The sequence below is a fragment of the Myotis nattereri genome (genome assembly GCF_964212035.1).
Source record: "Myotis nattereri genome assembly, chromosome: 11".
NCBI lineage: Eukaryota > Metazoa > Chordata > Mammalia > Chiroptera > Vespertilionidae > Myotis > Myotis nattereri.
Genome location: NC_138086.1, coordinates 82,692,002 through 82,709,906, shown reverse-complemented (window position 1 = coordinate 82,709,906; position 17,905 = coordinate 82,692,002). Strand labels below are relative to the sequence as shown.

Sequence of the window (17,905 nt, the reverse complement as noted above, 5' to 3'; positions counted from 1 at the left end):
ACAAATAAAGAGAAAGACCCTTGGTATCTTTTTCCATCAGGTCGATCTCAACAAGACCGAGGAGGTGATAGCGGCGTTGGAAAGCCTTCACCAGCAGCCCCAGGTCTGGGACTTCCTGCTTTTCCTGCCCAGACTGTACGCACACCATGTCCCCATCGACGATGGCCTCCGCGGTGCCACCCACCTTCTCCAGGCTGTCTTGAAGTAAGATACAAAGAAAGTACAACGAATTGTAGGTGTGGGGTGCTTCCTCCTCACTTTTTTTTTTAAATTTATTGCTTAAAGTATTACAAAGGGTATTACATATGTGTCCATTTTTTCCCCCCACCCTAGACAGTCCCCTAGCCTCCCCTATCCCCCAGTGTCTTATGTCCATTGGTTATGCTCATATGCATGCATACAAGTCCTTTAGTTGATCTCTTACCCTGCTACCTCCTGCCCCCCAACCCTCCCCAGCCTTCCCGCTGCAGTTTGACAATCTGTTTGACGCAGCTCTGCCTCTGTATCTATTATTGTTCAGAAGTTTATAATGGTCTCTATTATCCATGAATGAGTGAGATCATGTGGTATTTTTCCGTCATTGACTGGCTTATTTCACTTAGCATAATGCTCTCCAGTTCCATCCATGCCATTGCAAATGGTAAGAGTTCCTTCCTTTTTAGAGCAGCATAGTATTCCATCGTGTAGATGTACCACAGTTTTCTAATCCACCTCCTCACTTTTTTAATGGGAAATTATGTATATATATGTATATATATATATGAGTAATTATTATTTTTAAATCCTCACCCAAGGGTATTTTTTCCAATGATTTTTAGAATAGAATGGAGGAAGTGAGGGAGGGTGAGAGAGAGAAACATTGATGTGAGACACATTGATTGATTACCTCCTGCACACACCCTGACCAGGGCTGGGAATCAAACCTGCAAGCCAGATATGTACCCTTGACCAGGAATCAAACCTGAGACTCTTCTGTGCATTGGCCGATGCTCTAACCACTTGAGCAACACCAGCCAGGGCTCCGAGTAATTATTGGATAATTAGACGCCCAGTGCACAAAATTTGTGCACTCGGTGGGGTCCCTCAGCCTGGCCTGCACGCTCTTTCAGTCCAGGAGCCCTCAGGGGATGTCTGACTGACGGCTTAGGCCCGGGGGTGGGGGGGTGGGGTGGGGGTAGGAGCAGGCCTAAGCCATCAGTCAGACATCCTTAGCGCTGCCATTGAGGCAGGAGAGGATCCCGCCACCACCGCTGCACTCACCAACCATGAGCTTGGCTTCTGGCTGAGCGGCACTTCCCCTGTGGGAGTGCACTGACCACCAGGGGGCAGCTCCTGTGTTGAGCATCTGTCCCCTGGTGGTCAGTGTGTGTCACAGTGACCTGTAGTTCCACCTTTTGGTCGATTTGCATATTAGCCTTTAATTATATAGGATTGGACAAGAAAAACTCCAGAGTGATGTCATCCCAAAGCTGGAATTCCTGCGTCTCTACCTGCCCTCATGTACCTGTGTAAATATTTTACATAAGTGCAGCAATGCTGTTCAGAGCACATTCTCCTTGATTTAAATTTTTTAACCATTGGCATTTCATTTGTTCTTAGAGTCCTCAAGTGAACATTTAAAAAAAATATATTTTATTGATTTTTTACAGAGAGGAAGGAAGAGGGATAGAGAGTTAGAAACATAGATGAGAGAGAAACATTGATCATCTGCCTCCTGCACACCCCCTACTGGGGATGTGCCCACAACCCAGGTACATGCCCCTGACCGGAATCGAACCTGGGACCTTTCAGTTCGCAGGCCAACACTCTATCCACTGAGCCAAACCAGTCAGGGCTCAAGTGAACATTTTTATGCCTGCGTAACATTCCCTTTTGGTACCATGCCACCTACCATATGTACTTGGATGTTTGGTTATTTCTGAGTTTTTCACTATTAGAGATATGACACGTATATAATAAGTTTAACTAATTTGAGCATGGCTTCCCAAGTTGTTACGAAGGCGTATTTGTCAGCGTAGGAAGAAGGAACGTATTTTGACAATTGTTGGTTTGACTTGTCACTTACACATTTGCACACCGGGAGTGCTTCCCCGGCACGACTTTTCAGTGGCATCTCCTGTAACCTGGGCCCCGCGGTGTGCAGGATGCCACGCGAGATCTTCCTCACAAGAAGCTGCAGGGAAGGACCTCTCTGGAGCACAACTTACGTCTTTTTGGTCTCGTGTTGCTAAAATTCAGATATTTTCCCATGTCAGTTGAATGGATTTTCAAATTTACACGTTCAAGCATAATTAGTTATGAAATAAAATACTGATATATAAAAACAACGCTAACACTACAAGCATGTGGACTCCCTGAGGCCTGTGTGTGAAGCGGTTTGATAAACACGATCGCTGACCACTCGGATCCGGAGGTTAAGACGGCGTCCCAGGGGGCGCCCTCCAGACGTGAGCTGAGCACCTGCCCTGGAGGCAGCCGGGCTGATGCTCACCTGCCTTCTGCGATAACAGTGCTTCGCACCCTGGCTGCCCTGCTGAGCGCTGGAAAGTGTCAGAGACTCGGGTTCTGTCCCAGGCAGAGCGGGAGGTGGCCCAGGTGCCAAGTGTTCATGAGAGGGACTGGGCTGTTCTGTGGAGTCCCGAGTCCAGGGTGTTGCGGCCACATTGAAAGCCACCACGGATGCTGCGTGTGGCTGGCCCGGCGCAGCTGCAGGGGCTGGCACAGTGGCTGGGGCGGAGGAGTGGAGTCCATGCCCTGCGCCAGCGACCAGCTCACGCTGCTTTGCTTTTGTTTGGTTCCAGTTCCTTAGCATCTCTGGAAGATCTAGATTGGCTGCCACTCAACCCTGCTACCTCCAGGGTTTCCAAAACGCTGCTGAAGGTGACCATTTCCGCGCTGACGTTCCTGCAGGACCATGGAGTGGCAGCCGCTGGTGCGGGTGGGTACCTAAGCAGTTACGGTACTTCAAGTGGTTCACTTGTTAAATTTATTGACAACCAACGGAGCTCAAGTGCTGTTCAAATCACTTAAAATATAAAGGCAACAAGAACAGCTGTTTCTTTAAGAAAAGGAGCAGTAGATGGGAATTGGCGCCTCTGACCTGCCAGGGAGAGCTTACACGGAGACATCTGTTCTCCTTCCCGGTGTCCCGCCCGTGGAGCCGCCTTGCACGACCCCCTCCAGACCCAGGCCCTCAGCTCTTCCCGCTGCTGGTGGCTCAGCGGAGGGAGGACCCGTGGACAGGAAGGCGTCCGCTGGCCCTGCCGGAGGGAAGCCAGGCCGCCAGTGTTTGCCTTGCTCTCCTGTGGGCTCATCGCAGCAGGCGCCACGGGTTCTTAATTCAGCACAGAGCCCAGCGGAGTGGGGGACACAGACCCCCTCGCGGAACCCTTCCGCCACCTCCGCTAACAAGTGCGTTGTCATCAGGAAGCTCAGGCTCTGTGCGTCATCCAAATTACACGATCCACTTACCTTACAATTGGAAATATAATTACAGTTAAGAATGTAATTAAAATTAGTGACGTGCTGTGAACTTTCAGTGAGTGAGAGCTAAGAGCGATCACGGAACAGCTTCTGGAGGCAGCTACAAATTATCTTCATTAATTGTGTCTCCAAAGACGAGCAGAGGACAGCACGCGAGGGGAGGGGAAGGCCCTCAGTGGCTCCGGCTTGGGGGCCGGCTGTGCTCTGTTCTGGACTGTTCATCCGCGTGCTCTGAGCTGTCATTAGCCCCGACTTCCAGAACCCAAGTTGTCGTTCTGATGTTAGACCGATCGGACAGTGTTCCACCCGCTCCTGGGCTGATGTGACTACTTCCCTTTCTTTCCCGAATTCTGTGATCGTTGTAACTTGGATGATGCACAGAACCTTAGAGATCCTCAGTCATTCCCGCCGGGAGCGGGCGCCCTCCCCACGCGGCCGCACCAGGGCCAGCCTGGGTTTGCTTCTCCTACTTGACTGACCCAATAGCATTGGGTTGCCCTTTGCTTTCCCTTTGAAAGTGAAGGCGCTGTTCTCTGAACTGCGGCGACAGCTCCTGCCACAGTGCTGAAGAAGTGACCTGTCCCCCCTGCTGCCTTGCAGAGCCGGTGCGCGGCCTGTCCCTGCGCGGCCTGCTGCGGGCCCCCCGGGAGGTGCAGGCGGACCTGCAGGCCCGGTTTGGATTTGACGACCTCCACGCGGAGCAGATCCTGAATTACTCGGCTGAACTGGACGAGGTGCGCACACTTCCCGCTCCTCTCGCGCTTGGCTTTCTCCTTGAGAGACTGGGAATCAATCGCGTGGGCAGGTGGACGCCTTGCTCAGCCATTATCCGGGTCCCTGACTGCTGGGTTGTCAGGGCCCCCCTCCCCCCAACAGAGCCTTGTCACGTGCTCCCTGCCTTCCATGACTGCGTGTGAACGATGTGTTTTGATGTCGGGTGGAGCCACCGTACCTATTGCCGTGAGCTTCATCATCCCCAAGTCTGTGACGTCCGGGGCCTTTGTGACGGGGTGTTAATTATGACCTCATTTTAAGGACGACTGTATTTATACCGTCTCAGACACGTCTCAGACACGTCCGCTCAGTTTGGGAGCATGTTTCACTTGTTTAGAAATGTACCTACTGCTTTCTCTTCTGGGAATGGGAGCGGGAGGAAGGAGAAATGGGGCTGACGAAAGTGTCGCACCCATCCATTGTTGCAGTTTGTAGTCTTTAATGTCCGAGACATTCAGCCGCAATGCAGCTGTGACCAATCCTTTCAGTCTCCCGACCTTGTAAAATGGGCCGTTTGTCACCTCGATGGCCTGTGGATGTCTCTTGATCAGACGCTGTTGCCCGTTTCTGATGGCAGGTGCTCCGTCGGTGGCGGGAGGGCGGCCGAGGCCTGGCGGCGCTCAGGAGCCTGCTGGAGCGGGACCGCTCCCTGCAAGAGGTGGTGGGCGCTGTGCAGGCTGGGCTGCTCCTGCTGACGGGCAGCGTGACAGCGGAAGGCCCCGGCAGCCACGCTCCGCCAAACGCGTAAGACACCCTTCCCGTTTCAGGGTTTCTCAGCCCAGAGCACACTGAAACTGTTAGAAACGAATTCTTAAAACTGCTGGATCCTGAGTCCCAGTCTAGTGAGCCTGTGCGAGGAGGCCACCTGATGGGCAGGGCGTTTGAGAAGGGCCAGCATTTTGGATGTTAGGTTTTACGTCGTTGATGTCTGTTTAAAGATGAACGATAACATTTGTTTCCTATTTAATGAATTTCTCCTTTATCTTTACTAGCCCTTTCTACTAAATTTAGTTTGATCTTTTTCCAGCTTCTTGGTTTTCAGGTTTTCTTTCTTTGTAACAGATGCTAGGGCCACCCCCTCTCCTTACAGAGCTCTGGTACATTCCACACAGTTGGATGAGCAGGGCTCTGTCATCAATTTCTAATATTTCCAATTCAAAATCTCCTCATATTTATTGTGAGTTCTTCTGACTCATAGTTATTTAGAAGCAGATCGCTTAATTTCTGTGGACATGTGGGGGCTTTTCAAGTTACTTTTAAAGATTGATTTCTAGTTTCGTTTTAGTGAGGACATACTCTGGATGTTTTAGACTCTGAATTTGGTGAGATGAACTTTATGCTCACACAATCGATTTCGGTAAATATACGTGCTCTTCCAAAGAACATGACTTCTGTTGTCGGGCACCGGGGTTTATGCATATTAATTAGGTTAAGGATGTCCTTGTTCGGTCCAAGCGGCCCCAGCGTACCTGTTTCCATCTGTCTGTCCATCTCGGCCCGAGGGGAGGTCGAGTCAGAAGGATTCCGAGTCCTCTTTTGTTAGGGTTCCAGCAGAATCCAGGAGCCACTGTGGCCTTTCCGAGACCCGATGTTCCACCCTCCTGAAGTCCCCATGCTTTGGTCCTGGCGGGGTGTGAGGGACGCGGCGGGACAGAGCTTGGCATTAGAGCAGGGCTCACAGACTTGGAGTGGATCAGACCTCTCTGTGAAGTTTGCCGTCATAGGCAGGTCTGGACCTGCCGCAGAAACGCTGACTCGCCGTGTGCAGGGCCCAGGTTTCTGTAGATGAACGGGTTCTACAGTTGGTTCAGAGCACACCTGCACCTCTAGGCCTGGACTCTCACTCCCGGGAGGAGGAGGAGGATGGGAAGGAGAACCAGTGCCTTGCCTTACTCTCCTGAAAGTCTCAAATGTTTAATAGCCCGAGAGAGACGGCAACAACCACGGCGTCTGTATGCGCTCCATGGCACGTTCAGGGTTGTGCTTGTGCTTGTAGCAGCCGGCACGGGACCTTCCTGATAGAGGCCAGACGGTGGTGGTCAATGAGTCGGTAGAAGGACAGGAAGCCACCAATGTAAGACCGCGGAGCTGGAGGTGACGGGGAGGTGGACCTCTCCCAGGGAGGGAGAACACGGGGCCACGTGCCGTCCCGTTCCTGCCCTCTTTGAAATGTTTCTTTTCCCACGAATGGAAATGATGATGTCCCTCAGAAGGCTGTGGAGGGATGGCTGGGATTGTGGCTGTGGCTGTGGCTGTACAGATTGTGAAGGGACACAAAGACTGTGGGGCCACATTCCACTCATGGCACTGGCTCTATACCAAGGGCTCCTCATGCACAGCCGCCTCCTCCCACCCCGCGACGCACGTACCCCAGCACTGTCAGCCCCGATGACGCGCCCCGTGCGTGTGCGGACGCTTCTCGGAGGGCCGGGCAGGTGAAGGTGTGGGTCCCTGGCTGGAGCTTTTTCGTTCCAATGGGCATGTTTTCCGTGTTCCGTGGGCCAGAGTAGCCACTCTCTGTCCTGCAAAGAACAGGCTCGATTGAGCCCGTGTTTTCTCTGCTCCGGGCCCAGGTGTTAGAGAGCAGCACCGCTCAGCTCCTGTGTTTGGTCGTCCTGTGTCTCCTGGGCCCAAGCCACACAGCAGGATTAGACTTGAAGAAGCTGAGAAAGGTTCACCCTTTAAGCCATTAATAGCCAAATCTCTTATCTACAATTCTGAAATCTAACGAGTCTGTTGACCCTTCACACATGGTCTGAGTCCATTCCTGGGTTTCTCAGTGGACAGACGTGTCACTGGGTTGGGAAGGGGCTGCCCCAGCCCCTGTGGGCGAAGGGGGCATTGTCACTCATCTGATAGGTGCGCCATGTTTTCTTCCTGATGTCTGAGACACACGGGGCCCAGGGCTTCCCCAGTGGGCTTGTCGCTCCTGAGTCAGGACTTCTGTTCACAAGTGTGGGCCTGTCCTGACTCCTCAGCTGTTACTGTGGCAGAACTCTTGTTTTAAAGGTGTGTATTTTAAAAATAAACACTTAGAGGAAAAGTACCCCATGAGGTTGTAATGGTGGGAGGTACAGGAATTGCTTTCCAGAACAGGGACCCAACACTGGTCCTCAGAGCACCAGACAGTGTCTGACTCACGCTGCCCTGGGGACAATCCCTGCAGCCAAGACATTGGGATGTGATGAGGAATCGCACCCTAAGGTTCTTCTGCATAAATAAGCAGCAGACCTCCATACGGAGGAAAATGGGCTATTTCGGCGCAGCAAGCAGGTTTTTAGCTAAATACGGGCAGCTGCATTGCGGAGTTCTAAACGTTCAGATGCTCACATTCATATAATTCCTACTGGGAAAACACACTGTCTAGTAAATATTTCATTTATCTTTAACAATAAATCTGATTATTGTCTTGAAAATTTGTAGGTTGACTTTATCTTTCTTTTTTTCTGATACCAATACAGTTCTGTTAATATTGTAGGGTCTTAAATGCCACAAAGGAACATCTCATGAAGGAAAAGAAGTTGGATGCCCTTGAGGATGAGCAAATGAACTTTCTTTTGTCCTTCGTGGGATTTTTGGAGAACTTGTTGTTGCCTAACCATTTTGACTCATCTAGCGGTCCCACTGAGACTCTTCTAAATGCAAGTCATCCCTGGATAAATCACTTAAAGAATTTAGGAAGAGAGCCATCTGGTTTTGATGCTCAGAAACTTTTGGAATTTGGCAAAGAGGCGATTGAAAAAATGCACACTCTTAAAAAGAAGGAATCAAGCTATATTTTGAGATTTATGGAAACAGTACTTTCTGAAATTAACCCCAAGCTCCTGGAATTGTGGACGTACGGCATTTCCAAAGGAAAGAGAACTAAATTCGAAAACTTGTCTACACTTTCAAATTTTTCTGTTCTAGAAAATGAGAGGATTCTTAGTAAAAGCTTTAATTTTTCCAAGTTGTTTTACTCGGATTGGCCTGAGTCACCAGCTGTGGGAATAGATTTTGTTCATCTAAGTGAATCTATAATCCACAGTCTCTATGAACTTGGGTTCCTGAGGCAGGAGCAAGTCTCGGAGGCTCTGGACACTGTCTATGCTGTGAGGAATGCATCTGCTCTTTTCTCGGCCCTTTCTGAACCGCAAAGACAAGAAGTTGATAACATTTTGACTCATATCTATCTAAATGTCTTTAAGGACCCAGATTCAGCTTTTCTTCTGCAGGTTTATTCTTCATTTCACCAATACACTGACAAATTATTGGGCATCCAGAGGAGAGAGTCTTTGCTCTCTTTCCTGACTCAAACCTCGAAGCACATTTTTGAGATTATGAAGCAATTTAATTTTCAGAATATCAGCAAAGCATTTGCATTTTTATATGAGACAACAGAACTCCTTGGGGGAATTTCTGAAGTATCTTATTGTCAGCAGTTGCTTTCAGTTTTCAACTTTTTGGAGCTTCAAGCCCAGTCTCTGTTGTCTGCAGAGCACCCGGAGTTGGAAGTGATCCACGCTACTTTGACCAGCCTCAAACAGCTGCTCATGGGGGATGAAGATTTTCGTATTTCTTTATTTCAGTATGTGAACCAGCTCTTCAACAGTTCAGTAGGAACCCTGTTGGGTAATGAATGCTTTACTTTGAATAATAAAATCACTTCTTCTATGAATTACTCAGTAGATGGAGGGCCTCCACTTACGCTTCTGTGGGCACAGATTCATTCAAACCTCTCCGCAGATGGCAGCGTGTTCAGTGAGCGGATGGCTGTTCACTGTTCCATTTCGTGGCTTCAGGCGTGGGCTGAAATCTGGGGAAGCACAGCTCAGATGTTGGAGCTGGATGTGAATGCTTTCACTCCTCTTCATATCGCGCTTACCCAGCTTTTGGGTGAACTGGAAAGTGATGTGAAAATTTCTAAAAGCTGCCAGGGAATATTTCCCATTCATCGCCCTGCTACACTCATATTAAACCTGCTGAAAAACATGACTCAAGGTGGCGGCTTCCATGACCGGGACGATTTTCGGGATCTCAGGGCCCTCTGGGGAGCAGTACGTGATGCACTGGTTAGAGTCAAGTTGCTCCACCCGGACCAGGTGGAGAAATCCCTCTCCACCCTGGACACTGCCCTGAGTCAGCTGCAGGCATTTCCGCTCAACACAAGAGCAGGCAGGGAGTTTTTGTATTCTGTGCTCAATGTGTTCACGGGGGTACGCAATACCTCAGGCTATAGAGACAGACATACACACTTGGTCAATCACTTCCTTTTAAATAACCTCACGGATTATGAAGTAAACTCTGAAAGCATCATCACTGACCTAAGAGAAACAATATTATTTCTTAGAAATGTGTCACATGACCATACTCTATTGTCCTGTGCTGATAGTTTCCAAAACATCATTGAATTTATTTTGGAAGATGGCTTATTACATGTAAATACTTCACAGAGGGCGTTACGTATTCCGGCCATGTTAAATTCCTTCTTTTCCTCCGAGGACATCGTGAGTAGACTGGAAGGATGCGTTGAGTGGGTGGACATCTTCAATCATTCGTATGTGGCCTATAACCCTAGTTTTTCACAAGGTCCTCTTCAGGGTGTTTTGAAGCATTTCAGTGATGTGGAAAATAAAATTAATTCTACATTGACACTTGTTACTTGGCTGTTGAATACAGTGGAATCTGGTTGTTCGTTGAATAAGTCAAATGTAAATTGTATGGCTATTTACTTAAAAAATGTAACTGACTTCCTAAATGTTATACTTACAGCAGTATTTGAAAAAGAAAAGGCACCAAAATTGGAGATTTTATTAACTCTTTTAAATAATTCCACAAACCAAGTAAGTATGCTTATCAACAACTTAACAAGAGACTTTGAATTTGCATCTCAATCCAACTGGAAACATTTTACTGAATTAATTCTAAGACCTATAGAAATGTCAGAAGAAATTCCTAGCCGATTTCAAAATACTTGGTTGCATTTAGTAGATCTGGGGAAAGAAATTCAAGAACTTGTGAAAGATATTTCCCCTAACATTCTGGAAAATAACGTCTCTTCTAAAGCTGAAAAGTTCTTAAATATATTTACTGCCAGTCCAAAGGAAAAGGATATACATCGTTTAGGTAATTCACTTTTTCATTTAGCAAGTTACCTTGTCTTCAACTTATCAGATGATCTCCAGAATACACCCCAAATAATTCCACGTGAAATAATGAGAGCTATGGGTCTTGGTATTCAATTGATTAGGGATGTGTTCAACTCCCTAATGCCCCCAGTCCATCACAATATTCCAGAAGATCCAGGTAATAATAAAGTTTTAAAGAAGATAGCTTCTTTCCTGCTCACCCTAAAGAAGACCGACATAGACCTTCTGGTAGACCAACTCGAACAAGTTGGTGAAAGCCTAATGGATTTTATAAAGAATATCAGTAGACCAGGTACTGACAGTTTGGGGGTCAAGTTGCTTGTTGGCTTGATGGAGAAGTTTGTAGACAGCTCCCATTCTTGGAATGTCAATCATCTGCTGAGGCTGTCACGCCTGTTCCCCAGAGAGGACGTGGATGCTGTGGTGGATCTGTACTATGCCCTCCCTCATGCTGTGAGGCTCCTGCAGAGAGTGGTGGACAAGAACGTCACCAAAGCCCTCAAGGATGTCTACGACTTCACAGTCCTTCATGGCATAGGCATTTCTCATGTCACCAAGGAAGACTTTATGTTTGTGATGAAAACTGTCCTGGACACCATTGAATTAGTATCAGATAATCCAGGGGTTCTTGCCCAGGTTGTAACTTGCCTTCCTGTGGTTTGGTGCTGGAATTACACAATATCTGGATTTCAGCAGGATCCAGAATTAGAAGCCTGTAATGGCCGCTTTTACAGCAAAGTGGCTAGTATACTTGACCACCTCCACCTGTCTCCCCCGGGTGAGGTTTCACAGTGTTCAAATAAAAGCTCACAGATGGAAATAACTAAGAAAATGGTCTGCGTAATTCATGAGCTAGTGGACTGGAGCTCCATTCTTCTAGAGCTGTCGGAAGCCTTCCACGTGAAAACCTCGCTTGTGAAAACTGTACAAGAATTTAGGCGTAAGGTGTTTCCATTTGTCCTATCTGGAAATCAGAGCAAGGGTAGCACCTCTGGACTCTGTCCTCCTGGCCCCTTGAAGCAAGTTGCTTTACAAATCATAGAAAAGTTTAGAAACGTCAGTTTTGCAAAAGCTACATCAGATGAAAATATTCTTGATAACTTAGCTCTTTTAAACAGGATCCTTAACAATGAAGGCACAGAGGCATCTCTTAGGAACCTTCCCTTACGTTTGGGAAGGGTGATAAATTCACTTTCTGGGGATGAGAGCCTAGGAAATAGTACTCGCTCTGTAGTCTCTCTATTCATGACGTTTTTGAATTCAAACCTTCTAGGAAGGCATTTCAAAGCACTATCAAGTTTTGTTAAAAAGAGTAAATCAGCTTACAAGTTTGAAGATCTGTGGCTTGAGTCTGAACAAGCCATGAAAGATCCAAACCTCAATTTCAAGAGAAGAACCCTGTTCTCTAAAATAAATGAAGAGATTCCAATGATTAACTCAGTGGCTCTTCAGAAAATGACTGAGCAACTTGTCCACATTTTGGAAAGCCTGAATTCATCATCGTTGCCTTCATCAGAAACGACTGGAGGTTTTCCATCTGTCACAAAAAACTGGCTTCATAAACGTGCAAGTGAAGAACACTCCAGAATAATACAAATATTATTCCTCCTTCTGGTCAGTGAGAGTTCAACATTGATTAAAGATATTAATACCTTTTCGGATTATCTCAAAAACATTTCCAGAGGAGGTGATTCTCACGTTGACCTTCTTGCTCAACTGGTCAACCAAGAACAGTCAACCAGTTTCTCAGTTGCTAGATTGCTTTTGAAAAGCTTCCTAATGAATTCAGTCAATAACTTAGCTGCGGGCTCTCGACAAGCAGCCTGGAACTTAAGTGACACTGACCTTCAGATCCTGAATCTCATTAACCTCACCTTGAACCAGACACCGTTAGACAAGGGTGAGAGGGTACTTCTCCCTCCAGGAGGCATGGTGGAGTCCATGGGACAGCTTTTGAAAACATTCTTCACCTTTTTAGAAAAGGAAAATTCTGAGAATAAAACATCTCTTTTGCCGAAAGACCTCCACGACATCGTTGCAGAGATGAGGTGAGTCCGCTTCTGTGCAGTACATGTCGTTACACATTCAACCCACTTTACCTCCCGCGGCGCACCTGCACGAGCAGCACTGTGCCTGGCCCTGTGAAAGCTCTTTGAAGTGAATTGTGGCCTAGCGAACATCTTACTGAAACGTCAGGGTAAAGTAACGGATGACTGTTGTTTAGCTACTAAACATACATAGAAACTGCTTAGCCCCTGGCAATTAGTCACTTACTCTACTTTCTTGTCTTTTTTGATTATGAATATAATTATGAAATTCTGTTATATGAAGTTAAAATTAGTTTTTAAATACTTACGCATATAAATCATGGTCATAATTCAAATTATTGTAATAACTGTCTAATCGCAACTGAGGAGTTTAAATATTTCCAGTTTATGTACTGTGATGTTTATATTTGGGAATTGACAAAATTCAAAAATTTTAAAACTAACAGTCACATGTTTTTCCCATATACCCTTTTCCATCCCTTTGAAGCTTGCCAACAAGCTTTATTTTGTTTGGAACAAATATTAACTTTCATTGGCGGTGTATTTTAGCATCAGCAACCAGTCAGTATTATCCCCCCATAATGCTCATATAAAACAAAAATAAAAACTATATGTTTTAATCTTTCCATTGCTAAACATGAAATAAAAAATATATATTTACAGCTTTGTCCCAAAGGATAAAGTTTTAGAAATTCTGAAAGTGGACCAATTTCTTACCTACATGAAAGAAGAAAAATTGATGAGCATTTTTTCAAGGTTAAAGGAGACTGTATATCACCTAATCAAAGGATGGTTCATGTCAGACCACACAGACTTTTATTTTGATAATCACCGAGGATGGAAGTTCCTGCGAGATTTATTTAATGCTCTTCTAAGTAAAACTTCTGTGAAAAATAAGACTGAAAATAATTTGGAGTTTCTTACCCAGGTAAGTCAGTTGTTTTCCCACATGAATAGTTCTGCAAACCTCTCCCAGCTCAGCCACGAGCTCCAGGCAGCTCTTCACCGCATGCGAGAAGCCTCAGTAGAGAGAGCAGCTGTTACGGATTCTCTTTTAAACTCTCCCAACCAGGACCTCCGTGCCGCGTGTCCTTCCCTCCGAGAAGTTCTATTTGCTAACCTGACTGATCTGCTTTCCTTCACAAACCACTCATTCCCTCTAAGAAACAGAGCAACATTAGAAACTACTAAGAGCTTTCTTGGTGTTACCTCAAGAGCTGGTGGAGGACGTCCCATCCCGGAACCCCTCCCGGAAATGCCTGGTGCTCTAGGCGTGCTGGTGAGCGCAGGTGTGGAAATGCGGGACCTGGCCGCGTCTGTGAACTCCACTGTGGCGCTGCTCCGGCTCGCCAAGAAAGTTTCCCGGAAGGTGGCCGCTGCGTTGGAAACTCATCCTGTCTCGGGTACCAACGACACCATGAAATTCTTTGATTCTCTATATTCCATTTTGCAACAGAATGTTGGGAATGTTGTAAATGAAATAACTGCTTTGAAAAAAGTGGATCAGTTAGTATTTGAAAATATAAATGACTTGTTGATGCCATTTCTGGACTTGGCCTTTGGGATGATTGGGATCAAACCTAATATTTCCCAAAAATATATTTTCAATATATCATCTAGCATATTGTCCTATGTGAACCAGTCCAGGGACTTTTCTGGTATTTCAGAAGAAATTGCACAATTTTTAACTTCTGGGGAAATCAATTTGGGAGACATGGAACATCTTCTGGTAGCAATTAACAACGGAACTCAAATATTTTCTATGGATTCTGTCAACGTATGGGAAGAAATCCTAGATTGCTTAATTTCTATAAATCATGTCACCAACCAGACAGACTTACTACGTCCGAATCCCGTTTCCACACGTGGTTTCCCTTGGGATGCTCACGCAGTGGCCCTGGTTTTGGATGAAATGCGGTCACGAGACAGCACAGACATGGGGCCCCTCTTGGGAGTGGTGGCTGACCTGGCCGTCGCTCTGTGGGGTCCCTTAGAGAAGGATGCCTTGAATGTTTCTCAGCTGTGGCTGACGTGGGCTCAGCATGCAGACGCCCTTTTGAAAGCCGTGGGGACAGCTGTGGAGGTCGCCCGTGGAGGCGCCGGGAGTGGAGCCTGGGCTCTCACCTCCTCTCTGATTCGGGCAGTGACGCCTCGGCACCTGGAGGAAGCCGCCCGGAGCGTGCTGAGCGGGGCAGCGCTCCTGCGGAAAGAGCTTCTCTTGAGCAACCCTCAGTGGACAAGTTCTGCAGAAACTGCGCTTCAGCCCGTCCTGGAGCTTCTCCTTAATGCAGCCGCTGGAAAGAGTGTCACGTCAGAGAAAGGGGAGAAGGCCCCGAGAGAGAGGACCGCCTCTCCTGACCTCGCACCGGCACCGGCACCGTGTGAGAACTGCGTGAAGGGGTTAATTGCGTGGATGGAGTCCTGGCAGGAAGTCCTGGCAGATGAAAGGTATTTCACACTCGCTGTTTCCTACCACAGCGGCTAAAGCAGGACAGGCAGGGCGTACACTGACCAGGGCCTGTGTCCTCACTTCATCTTCATTATTGTCCGAAGGCAGCTTCCATGGCGCGAGTCAAGTCCAGTCTCTTTCACTGTCTGACTCATTTATTTGCAAATAGAATTTGAATTTATCCACAAATTTTCAAAGGTAAATTATTTTATTTTCAACAGTAAAAACCTCTTAACTCTGTTCACCTATCCCAAGACTCGGTCGATACACAGCGTTTGTTCATGTGCTCGAGCAGCCACAGGTCACGCTGTGTCAGGTGAGATGGGAGGCCACACGCCTCCCACAGGAAACGCTGCTTCTAGCTGTGACTGCCGGGCCACAGCGAGGGGCCAGGCAGCGGTTGGCTTCCTCCCTCTTTAGATTCAACCTCACACGACCTGGCTGACCCACTCCAAGCACTGCCCCTGCCCCTGGATGGTAGGTCGGGGAACCCTGCTCTGAGAAGCCTGCACGTGTCAGGCTCAGAGTTGTCTGCTGCCTTAGGTTGCAGGACTTGCTCCCATGTCTCAGAGATGCTCTGGATGTCCCAGGCCACCCTTTCTTCTTTCTGAAATCCTCACCTGAGGATAAGTTTTTATTGATTTTTTTGAGAGAGGGGGAGAGGGGAAGAGGGGGGGAGAGAACGAGAGCGAGAGAGAGGCATTGATCGGTTGCCTCTGATAAGGGCCCCAACCAGAGATCAAACCCGCAACCTAGGTATGTGCCCTGCCTGGGAATTGAACCTGCAGCCTTTTGGTGCAAGGAGACCCGAGCACTTGTCTCCACAGTGTCAGCTCACAGGACCAGCGCCTCCCTGGGAGCTGGTGGGAACCTGCCCGTCGAAGCCTGTGTGTGATGAGCAAGGTCGCCGGTGCTCTGCAGCCATGCTGTCGTCTGACATCCTGGCCTCGACCTCACTCCTCATTTAGAGGCTGGGACCCTGAGACAGGGACAGTGCGTTTTCACACTCAGAACAACACATCTACTGAGCAAGAATGAAAGTCACCCCCATGGCTGTGCTGAGACTGAATAGTGACTCTTGCTCCCAGGCCCCGATCATGTGACACAACTGAAATATAATAATTAAACCTCATGATTTACCAAAATATATATTACCGGATGGTGATTAGTAAATGGCTCTGCACACCGTCAGGTTTTTTTTTTTTGGCCAGAAAGATGAGTTCTTATGTTTGTCCTTCTGTGGCTAAAACATAGTTCAGTAATAACCTGGCTCAGCCCACCTTCTCTTCCAGTTCGCCTGTGTTTTCTTGTAGCCGAGAAGTAGACCTTTGTCTCTTGTATCTGGAGCAATGCTCGGCTCTCCCGTCTGGCTCCCCGAGGCGTCAGGTGACTTCAGACTCGGTCACCTGCAGGGGCTCATGGCAACTGCGCAGAAACCCGTTTTCAGCAGCTCGCGGATTGCAGCGGCCCGTCCCAGGGCATTTAGTCACAGCACTGAGCTCCCGCGGTCCTGGCGTGGCAGCACCAGGCTGAAAGCCGCGCCTGCGGTCGAGCAGGAGGCCCTGGCGGTGTGCGCGGTGCCGGGGCCAGGAGTCCCCACTCGTGTGCTGCCGCTTGTTCCCGGGCACAGGGAGGACGCCCTGGCCCACACCTTCACCCTTTAATGGCGTTTCTTTCTCTCCCGAGTGTTGCCAGAATGTGCCAGGATCCCCAGCCGCCCGGGAGGCCCGCAGCAGCCGTGGGGACCCTGCAGAGAGCGAGGACGCTGGCTCTGCGTGTGCTGCTCATGCTCACAGGTGGGCCGCTCCGTGGGAAGTGCTGCTCACGCCCCGTCTCCAGGCCTGGCTGTCAGCGAGACGGTGGACACCGCCCTAGTTTCTTTGAGGGTGACGTGCAGCCTTCCCAGCCTGGCGGCCGAGGCCCTGAGGGGCCAGAGCTGGGGTGGCTCTCCAGGAGGCCTGCCTCCACCCCTCGCCGGCCGTGGCTGGAGCAGACCTCTGTCGGATGCGACGCCGAGGCGCTCACTGGTGTGTGTACAGCTCCCTCCTCTAGCGGAGTCGTGTTCCTTGAAGGCAGCTGCCACGTCCGCACCTGGCGCACATCCTGTGCCTGGCTCAGAGGATGCTCTTTCCTCCCCTCCCCCAGGTGTGCCGAGGGACCCACGCGGTCACCTGAACCCAGGGCCCTCAGTGCTCATGTTCCAGGCTTTCCTACCACCGTCTGACTTCCCCGAGGGCAGGGTCTGCCGCTGACTCCGTCCGTCTCCGTCCCCCCCACACCTGTGCGATGAATGGCTCAATCAGGGTCCTCACACTTTTTAAACGGGGCCAGTTCACTGTCCCTCAGGCCGCTGGAGGGCCGGACTGTAGTTAAAAAAAAAACTACAAACAAATTCCTGTGCACACTGCACAGATCTTATTTTGAAGTAAAAAAACAAAACGGGAACAAATACAGTATTTGTGTTTGCATGTGGCCCGCGGGCCGTAGTTTGAGGACCCCTGGACTAAATGTTTGGGTTGTAAATGAATTAACTCGTCTACTGGGGTCCTGCTTGCCAAGTCCTTTCCTGCGTGTATCAGTGAGCTCTCCCCTCTGTGCTGCTGCTGAAGGAAATGCCGGGCTGCCTCCCAGGAAACCCGCTGGCCACGGAGGTCTTGTTTTCTGAGAGGGAGTCTGTTTCCGGGGCGGGGGGTGAGGCCCGGCAGCACGGTCAGTGAGGGCCTCAGTGCCCAGGTCCCGGGAGGAGGCGGCGCGGGTCGCGCTTGCTGCTCTGCCGCCCGCGTATGTGGCACCCTGCGCCCAGCCACCTCGGAGGCGTGATGACGCTGACATCTCAGTCAGCTGGTGGGAGGGCAGCGGAAGGAATTTACATTCAATAATACCTGAATCTATGTGCGTTTTGTCATTCTGCACTGCGGCTGCTAAATTAATATAGCATGCTTGAAGTTACATTAGTAACAGAAAGTTAATTTTGAACTTTTACATTTCACAACAAGAAAACTCAAGTATGTCATCTGCAAGCT

The 17,905-nt window shown here is 48.7% G+C and overlaps 1 protein-coding gene across 1 annotated transcript in view; it reads left to right on the top strand.

The window, feature by feature from the left end:
* ABCA13 (ATP binding cassette subfamily A member 13) overlaps window positions 1-17,905 on the top strand; it is a gene marked incomplete at its 5' end in the record, with an annotated part of 113,718 nt that overhangs the window by 15,695 nt on the left and 80,118 nt on the right. The window contains 7 exons of the mRNA XM_081102009.1: window positions 41-204; window positions 2,802-2,938; window positions 4,084-4,217; window positions 4,835-5,001; window positions 7,736-12,433; window positions 13,097-14,881; window positions 15,138-15,198. Of these exons, the coding sequence (XP_080958135.1) occupies window positions 41-204; window positions 2,802-2,938; window positions 4,084-4,217; window positions 4,835-5,001; window positions 7,736-12,433; window positions 13,097-14,881; window positions 15,138-15,198 (7,146 nt within the window). The remainder of the gene's footprint in view (window positions 1-40; window positions 205-2,801; window positions 2,939-4,083; window positions 4,218-4,834; window positions 5,002-7,735; window positions 12,434-13,096; window positions 14,882-15,137; window positions 15,199-17,905) is intronic.